This window comes from Sapajus apella, unplaced genomic scaffold (assembly GCF_009761245.1).
Source record: "Sapajus apella isolate SASKATOON/1434 unplaced genomic scaffold, GSC_monkey_1.0 scaffold234, whole genome shotgun sequence".
In the NCBI taxonomy this organism is placed as follows: domain Eukaryota; kingdom Metazoa; phylum Chordata; class Mammalia; order Primates; family Cebidae; genus Sapajus; species Sapajus apella.
In genome coordinates this window covers 93,786-101,843 of record NW_022437174.1, presented here as the reverse complement: position 1 = coordinate 101,843, position 8,058 = coordinate 93,786, and the positions used below count along the sequence as shown (strand labels likewise).

The following is an 8,058-nucleotide window of genomic DNA, read 5'->3' as shown; positions in this document are numbered from 1 at the left end:
CCAGGCTCTCTCCTTCTCAGGTGCCCTGTGACAGCTGCCCTCCCTCCCTGTCCCCTTGCAGGGACGCCTGTGCTCCCGGGGCCTGGAGCTCGTGCTCTGAGTGTGTCAGGGACAGACTGGAGTTCAGAGTCCTGGGAATACACGGGCTGTGGTTTCGGCAGCTCTGGTTCTGAGGAGGGGGCTCCTGAATATCCCTGAATTGTGAGGCCCATGGCCCTGAGGCGGCACCTCCAACTCCTCTCGGCCTGGGGGGGGCTCTGGCCAACGGTCTACCCACCGCCCACTGCCCACTTGGCCAGCAGCCTGTGATGGGGGTGGGGGGTCTCTGCCACTGCCCGGCAGCAGCCTTCCAAGGGGGGCTCCCTGATGGGATGTCCATCAGGAGAGGCCCTGCTGGGTGGTCTGAGGCAGCCTCAAACGGGTGCTCCCTGGTGTGGCGCTGGGGGGCCGGCCACACACTCGGCCTGCAGGCTATAATTTGTGTTAAATATAACGCTGAGGGGCTGGGCTGGGAGCGGCAGCCGGGCTATAAGCAAGAGGGTGCCCACCCTCCCAGCTCCAGTCTGAGTGTGGAAGAGACGGCGCTGGAACCCATGGACACGGCGTATCCCCGAGAGGACCCCCGGGCCCCCACGCCCAGCAAGGCCGGCGCCCACACAGCGCTGACACTGGGGGCCCCGCAGCCCCCACCCCGGGACCACCTGATCTGGTCGGTGTTCAGCACCCTCTACCTGAACCTGTGCTGCCTCGGCTTCCTGGCGCTGGCTAACTCCATCAAGGTGGGTGAGGGGGGGTGGAGGGAGGGAGCAGGGGGCAGGGCGTGGGGAGCTTCTCAGGGGTCCTTGCCCTATTGGGGGCCACAGGGGGCTCTGCTTGCCAGTGAGGGTCTCTGTGGGCACCGCTTGTGAAGGTGACTCCATCAGCATGGCCCGGAAAGAGCCCCTCACAGAGGCAAGGCCACCAGGCTTCTCCATTAAACATGGGCGCCTCTTCTTAAGGCGGTCTGGCCCACCCAAGAGCACAGAGGCCACTAGGAGGCACCCAGAGAGGTGTCTGTCATCAAGGGGGCTCACATGCTGTGGGCCTCTTGAACAGTGCTCCCTTTGACTTTAGCTCCTGAGTGGCAGGGTGCAGGGTGTCTCAGCACCCTGGGGGACCCTCACACATAGAGCTCTTACAGACTCACACTGGCCTTGGATGGCCCCTGGGTCCATAGCTGGGGCCCCAGGGAGTGCCTCCTCAGGCCACACCTCTCCAGCCAGATTTTGAGGCCTTCTAGGTGCCCGGGGTGGGGGTGGGAAGGGCCCCCAGGCCCTGAGGACATGTAGACATCTGGGCCTGTGGCCACCCTGCAGGCCCGGGATCAGAAGGTGGCCGGGGACCTGGAAGCCGCCCGGCGTTTCGGCTCCAAAGCCAAGTGCTACAACATCCTGGCCGCGATGTGGACACTGGTGCCGCCGCTGCTGCTCCTGGGCCTGGTGGTGACTGGCGCCCTGCACCTGGCCCGGCTGGCCAAGGGCTCCGCCACCTTCTTCAGCACCAAGTTTGAGGATGGGGACTACGACTGACGGGCTGGGTCCTGACGGGGGGCCCCAGCCCCAGGACACTGACCCCACGGTGCTCCCCTGAGCCTGGCCCTTCTGTGGGGCCTCCATCCCTGCCCCATCCTGACCCTGGGCCCTCCAGCCCCAACACGGGTACCTCACGCTGACCCAGCCAGACCCCAGGGGCCTCACCCTAACCTGAAGGCCCAGGCCCTAGCTCTGCCCCCCGCCCCCCTCCTCACATTCCAGGCTCCTTGGTTTCACAATTAAAAGTACCTGGTTCCAGAAAGCGCCTCCTGGGTCTCCTTCCTGCCCAGCATAGGGGAAGGAGCTGCCCTAGGGACCACCGAAGCCAAATGCCACGGGGCCGAGTGAGTCAACGGCAGGAGGTCCCCCGGCAGCTGTGCAGCTCCGCTGTTCCGCTGGCCACGTCCTGTCTGGCGCCCTCTCCGTCGCTGGGCAGCCTGTGGCTTCTGGGGTGGAGGCCCAGAGTATTTTCAGCTGCAGTTTGGGACCCAGGCCTTTGATCTCTGCTACTCCGTGGTTTAGCGGCCTGTGCTCCAGAACATCCCGGGTGTGTCCCAACTCCACGTGGGCCCCAAGTCTGCGTGGGGTCCTCTGGTGTGTGCCTCCTTCCTCCTGGGTCATTCGCCCGTCCCCATGACCCTGGCTCCCCCTTAATTCTGAGAAATCCCAGTCCCACGGTGGTTTCCCTTCCTCTTAGGCCAGTGGGGGTGTCTGGGAAAGCAGGGTGGGGACCATCCCACGGGTGGGGCTGGACACACACACATCACACACATGGCGCAGGGTCACAGCCCCCCCCCCACAGCTGTATCCAGAGAGACAGAAAACCGGCATGTGTGCGGTTTGCTGAGTCCCCTGGTGCTGGTGGGCGTTTTTCATATTGTTTTGCACCAAAGCCTCCCCCAGGACGGGCGACGGGAGGGTGCTGGGGACACGCACACCCTGACGCCTTGTGGAGGCTGCCCCTGCCAGGACGTGGGGGTTAACCGCAGGGGCTGCAACCGCACAGTGGCCCAGGGTTCTGAGCCCCCCACCCAGGGGCCTTTCCCTCCCCAGGGATCCCCCTTGCCTTCCCGCTCTCCCTCGGCTGGGGTGGGAATCTTTATCTAGTTGGTGTACTTGGAGCCCTGGGCTGCACCCCCTAACTGTGATGTGCCTGCAGCCAACAGCAGGCACAGCCAGGACTTCGTGGGCAGGCCCAGCCAGCCCTGGAGGCAGGTGTGCGGAGGCTACGCTGGGCACTGGAGACAGACAGGGCCAGTCCCACATGGACCAAGGACAAGGGCAGCATGCCCACCTGAGCCTGGCTTGGGAGAGTGTGCCAGCCACAAGCCCCAGGACTGGCCAGAGAAGGGACCAAACTGTGCTGGGTGCAGAGGCTGGCGGGGAGTCAGCCCACGTGTGGCTGGACACGTGTCCCCAGGGACAAGACGGTCTGCTAGTCCCAGGCTTATGGAGGGGCAGGGACCATCTGGCCCATGCCCAGGTGCTGAGGCCAGTGGCTGGGTAAGCCACCTTGGGGGAAGGGTCACCAGCACCTCCCTGCCTCAGGCTCCTGGACCCTGGCCAGCTACACAGGCACACATGCACTGACCATCACAACCCCCAAAAGGGTCCCCTCAGGGGGTGCAGAGCTGACCACACCTGCGTGTGGCATGCACATGCAGTAGGCTTCAGGCCACATATCTCCTGCCACCCTGGCCTGACACCTGTGCCCACAGCACCCTGGCAGGGAGGAGGGGCCCATGCTTCCCTCGGGGACCTGCTTCTGCCTCTCACTGCCCAGTGACAGCGCTGGATGGGACGCAGCTCTGCAGCAGAGGGAGCCTGTAGGGGCTGCATTCCCCGAGGCTCCCGCCAGGCACTGGCCCGCACACTGGCCCACAGCCCCTCTCCACCGCGGCCATGAGCCCAGCAAGTAAGCTGCGTGGTCACGGCAGGTGTAAGACACGTGGTGTCCACAGGTCTCGGCCATCTCACTCCACAGTTTCTGTCGGGGGAGCCGAGAAAACTGGGAGGCCTCTGAGTGCCGTCCCGGCTGCGTGAGTCCCCAGCACACTCACTCCCACACGCTGCTCCTGGCAGCCGCGGAGCGTGGCAGAGACAAGGAGACAAGCCCTGGGAGACACGGGCATCCTGATCCCCAGAGCCGCACAGGTGTCCTTGCCTGCCTGCCTCCCTCCCTCCCTGGGGTCTCCATCGAAGCTTGCTCCTGGAAAGGGTGCAGCCGCAAGGCCAGCGCAGGGGAGGTGCAGATTCGGGGGGACCCAGGCTGCCTGACCCAAGTGAAATGGGAAGCGGGACCCAGGGCACGGTCCTTACTTCAGAAGGAAGGAAGCACAGTGGCTCCTTAGAGGAATAATGCTCTTCCCGGCACCAAAGCTTTAATCCCTCAGGCTGACGTGCTGCAGGGGTCCTGGCCCTCATCAGCGCTGCAGCATCTTGTTCTTGGGAAACTGCTGACGCCCCAACCCTGGGGCTGAGGCTCGGCAGGGCCTCGACCCCACGCGCATCGGGCTCCAGTCCCTCTGGCTGGTCAGTGGAGGGCGCTGGGGTCTCGCCCTCAGGTCCCTCTGTCCCATTCTCTGGTGACTTCCCACTTCCCACCGCTCTCCCTACAAGCTGCATGGTTGCGGAAAGAGCCGCCATGCCCCACCCTGGGAGAGGCCGCCCAACCGGATCGAGGCGCCCAGAGTCGAGAGGAGCCTGGGATTGAGATTAAACCCCCAACGTGCCGGACTCTCAACTGCGTGACGTGAAAAGTTCCTTTTTGGCAAAGCTGCGCCTGAGAGTCCTGGAGAATTCTGAAGGTGGCCGAGCCCCTTCCTTCACACCCCTTATCCCTGCCGTCCACGCTCAGCTCTGCACCTGCCTCTGCCCTCTCAGCAGAGAGCTGCAGGTCACGGTGACCAAGGCACTCAGGGAGAAGGGGACGAGAGGCCAGAGGTGACGCAGGCCCAGACCCGGCCTTCAGGAGCTTGGGGCGGTGCCCCAGGATGGTGGGTGATGGCATCCGTCCACGGGCAGGCAGACGTGGCGTGGGGATGCCATGGGGAAGCCCACGGGTGTCCAGGCTGGGGAGGGGTTCAGGCTAGAGTTGAAAAGCCTTGAACTTCAGGCTAAGCAGCGTGGACTCTCCCTGAGCGCCTGGCTGGCAGGCTAGGAGTGTGTCCAGGAGGGGTGGGTGCGGGAGTGGCCACAGGGAAGGCCCAGGAAACATTTCTAAAGCCGACGCTCCTGATTATTCAAGGGCAGGTTCCAGGGTGAGTGACTCAGTGGGGCAGGAGGGACCAAGGGTGACCCAGAGGGGCCCTTCGGGCTCTGGAGCAGGTACCTAACATCTTTGAGAAGTCCTGCCAGGAAACTTGGAGCTGGAGCTTCCAGGCAGCTTCGGGGGTGACCTTCGTATCTGGCCAGCCGAGCGGGGAAAGGAGGCCTTGTGTCCTGCAGGGAGAGGGGGACAGCCTGGGGGTGAGGAGACAGCCTGGTGGACAGCCTATGGCCACAGGCGCCTGGGCTCTTGGGGGCTGGCATGGTCTTCTACCTGGCGGCAGGGTGAGTCGGGCCTGGGACGGCCACAGCTCAGCCTCCAGAGGAGGGGCCCAGGGCCCCGCTCGGGCCGTGACCTCCACGGTCACAGAGTCCTCGGAGAAAGAGAAGTTTAGCTTGTTCCCCTGGTAGAAGATGCCGGAGACGCTCACTCTGGAGATGCCCGATGGGCACACAGGGTCGAAGGTCACACCTGACCGGGTGAGCCTGGGGAAGGAGAGGTCTGTGAGGCGGCAGGTGGGGTACGGGCTTCCCTCTGCCGGCCTCTGCACTTGCCTGAACCCCGTGCACCCGAAGAGCACTGCCTGCAGGAAGCCCCCCATGCCCGTCAGGAAGTTCACAGCGCCTGACCCATCCGAGTTCTCCGTCCACACCTGCAGGGGCAAAGGCAGCTGACACCTGGACCCCCAGGACACTGTCCTCTCTGGGCTGCAGTCGGAGGTCAGGCTGGACGCTCCAGGGCTGCACCCTGCTGTGCCCGCTCTGGGGCCCGGCTCCAGTCCTACCGTGAGGGGCCCAGTGGGAGGCAGGCGTGGCCAGGCTGACCTTGAAGGGCTCAGCCACGTTGGCAAAGCTCCTGTCCAGGAGGCCCCGGGCCCGCGCCGTGTCCTTCAGCTCCATCCAGCCCACAGCAAACATGCTCTGGGGTCAGAGGTAAGAGGACGCGCAGGGGTGAGGCCGACTTTGAGGGCAGAGACTGAGGCCACTGGGGCAGGAGCTCCCTACCCCCAGGCTGCTCACCCAGGTCATGGCGGGGCCCTGGGGGGATGTCACAGCCTCGTAAATCTCCAGGTTTTTCCTTCGAACCTCAGGAATCAGGGAGAAGGGGACAGGATATCCCAGGAGCACCACATCTGCCTGCTTCACCGTCTCTCCTGCGGGGAGGTGCTGCTGATGGCGGGCAGGTGCGGGTTTGGGGGTGGCAGGCGTTCCAGGACACACTCGAGGTCTCCACGGCAGGGGCAAAGGAGGCCTTGGAGGGGTCCACCCGCACTCACCAGGCTCATATCCATCGAACTCCGGGTGGAAGTTCTGCTCCACATCAAAGGGTACCTTGATGTTGTCAGCCACGGCCAGCCACTGGTGAGGGACGGGCAGTCCCAGGTCCTGGGCCAGGGCAGCAGCAAAGCGCAGGCTGGGGGCGGGGGTGGGTGAGGGAGGCTGCGACCCTGGGCTTCCAGATGCTGCCTGCGGAGGGGGCACTGGGGCAGGTCTCCAGCAGGGGCGGCGGTGGGTGAGGGGTCTTGTGTCTGACCTGTTCTGTACCAGGACGTTGGTGTACACGGAGTTGCTGACCCCTGAATGGTACTCGTCGGGGGGCATGACTCCTGGACACACAAGTCCAAGACGGTGCTCAGTGCAGAGTCTCAGAGACCTTCCCTCCACGCAGCGGTCAGCGTGGGGCCTGCACATGTGAGGTGCCTGAAAATCACCTGCTGAATCTGGGAAACCCCTTCCTCCCCACCATGGCCCTCACCTCTCAGGTGGTACTGCTCCTCCCTGGGGCTCCACTCCACACGGCTGCACCAGAACTCCGCCACGGCACTGACCACGTCCCAGCCACCAGCCTCTCGAAAGAGCTGCAGGTCCTGGGGGACGGGAGGCAGGACAGAGGCCGGAGCCCCGGTCACTGTCATTCCCAGCGGCCTGTCTGTGCCCAGAAGCAAGGCCTGGCACTGAGACACCCATCCTCGGCCAGCTTCCCAGGACTGGCCCCAAACAGGAAGCCACGCAGAGCGGGTGTGGCTACACCAGCTGCCCAGCCACGCTTGCAGGAATGGTGGACACCACACCTCACCTGGGTGGCGTGGTAGTACAGCTCGAAGGCCAGCACCACAGCCCCATTGACGTGGACCTCCTGGGCCCCGTAAATGTCCTCGGGGCAGACCTCCAGGCCAGAAACTGCACTCTCCCAGGCAAACTTGGCTCCCTGAGGAGTGGAGACAGGCAGACTTGACCTTATTGGAGGGGAGAGGTGGCCCGCCAACTGGTCCCTGGAAGAGGGGGCACAGCCTGCTCCAGGTCCCCTGGGGGGCACCACCGCTGGGAGTGCCCACTGCAAGTCCTCACTGTGGGCCAGGTGGCTTCTGCCCAGTTTTCACCATGCGCTGACCTGGGGCAGGGCACAAGGGCACCCCAAGGGGGTCCCAGCCCTGCTGAGGCCCCTCAAGCTTCAGGGTGGAGAATCCAGGACATCTCAGCTCTGTCCAGAGAGGGGCCCGGGAAGAATACAGGCCCGGGGAGGGGTTGGTGGGGGGGTTGCAGTCCCTGCCAGTGCCCAGAGTGGGGCCCAGGGAGAGTGATACAGGCTGGGAGGGCTGTGGGGGCTGCAGGGCTCTGCAGGCCAGTGCCCAGCTCCCCTCACCTGGTAGCCCAGGCTCCGGGCATTCTCCAGGGCCCCGCCCAGCGTGCGGACGCGGTACTCCAGGATGGCCCTGGCGGCCTCTGGGTGGAACATCAGGATATTCGGGAACATCCAGAGGTCCTGAGAGCACGGTGCCTTGTTCGAGTGCTGGACAGGCTCTCACGTCTCCCTCCCGCCTGGCCACGTTCCCCCAGGCACGGCTCTCCTGTTGGTGCCTTCTGGGTTCCTCCTCGGCTGCCTGCTCAGATCTGCGGCCCTCCCCACCTGCCCATCCGGTTCTGTCTCCAGCCCAGATGCTCCCGTTGTCCTGGTCCTCGGCCCCGCACTTTGCCTCCCCAGCCGGTGTTCGTGTGCCCACAGAGGCTCCGGCCGAAGGTGGACATGGGCAGCCTCAGGCCGACCAACCTGCAGCGAATGACTTGGCCTCTGGGAGCCTCATCAGAGAAAACGGCCACAGCACCAGCATGGGGAGGCTCAGACAACAACGAGCAGCCCCAGCTCTCACGGTCCTCACCTCCACGCCCAGCAGCCACTCACGGTCCACACCTCCACGCCCAGCAGCCACTCACGGTCCAC

The 8,058-nt window shown here is 64.8% G+C and overlaps 2 protein-coding genes across 2 annotated transcripts; one reads left to right on the top strand and one right to left on the bottom strand.

The window, feature by feature from the left end:
- Window positions 1-564: 564 nt before the first annotated feature.
- IFITM5 (interferon induced transmembrane protein 5) lies at window positions 565-1,833 on the top strand. The gene is made up of 2 exons (XM_032271456.1): window positions 565-779; window positions 1,356-1,833. Exons 1-2 carry the CDS (start codon window positions 594-596, stop codon window positions 1,566-1,568), a joined length of 399 nt encoding a protein of 132 aa, XP_032127347.1. The 5' UTR covers window positions 565-593; the 3' UTR covers window positions 1,569-1,833.
- A 2,085-nt stretch (window positions 1,834-3,918) lies between these two features.
- Window positions 3,919-8,052, bottom strand: PGGHG (protein-glucosylgalactosylhydroxylysine glucosidase). Its single transcript, XM_032271455.1, has 10 exons — window positions 7,483-8,052; window positions 6,916-7,047; window positions 6,595-6,706; window positions 6,373-6,445; window positions 6,116-6,252; window positions 5,859-5,992; window positions 5,664-5,759; window positions 5,394-5,491; window positions 5,113-5,324; window positions 3,919-5,012 (listed from the first exon to the last, which is right to left on the bottom strand). Exons 1-10 carry the CDS (start codon window positions 7,591-7,593, stop codon window positions 4,903-4,905), a joined length of 1,215 nt encoding a protein of 404 aa, XP_032127346.1. The 5' UTR covers window positions 7,594-8,052; the 3' UTR covers window positions 3,919-4,902.
- Between the last annotated feature and the right edge of the window lie 6 nt (window positions 8,053-8,058).

Bases quoted from the DNA above. Each gene is read 5' to 3' on its own strand.
- IFITM5 (XM_032271456.1), top strand. From the start codon at position 594: ATGGACACGGCGTATCCCCGAGAGGACCCCCGGGCCCCCACGCCCAGC. The intron at 780-1,355 runs GTGGGTGAGGGG...GCCACCCTGCAG, and splicing joins CGCTGGCTAACTCCATCAAG to GCCCGGGATCAGAAGGTGGC.
- PGGHG (XM_032271455.1), bottom strand. From the start codon at position 7,593: ATGTTCCCGAATATCCTGATGTTCCACCCAGAGGCCGCCAGGGCCATC. The intron at 5,492-5,663 runs GTCAGCCTGGCC...TTGCCCCTGCAG, and splicing joins ACGTGGCTGAGCCCTTCAAG to GTGTGGACGGAGAACTCGGA. The intron at 5,013-5,112 runs GTAGAAGACCAT...CTCTCCCTGCAG, and splicing joins CCGACTCACCCTGCCGCCAG to GACACAAGGCCTCCTTTCCC.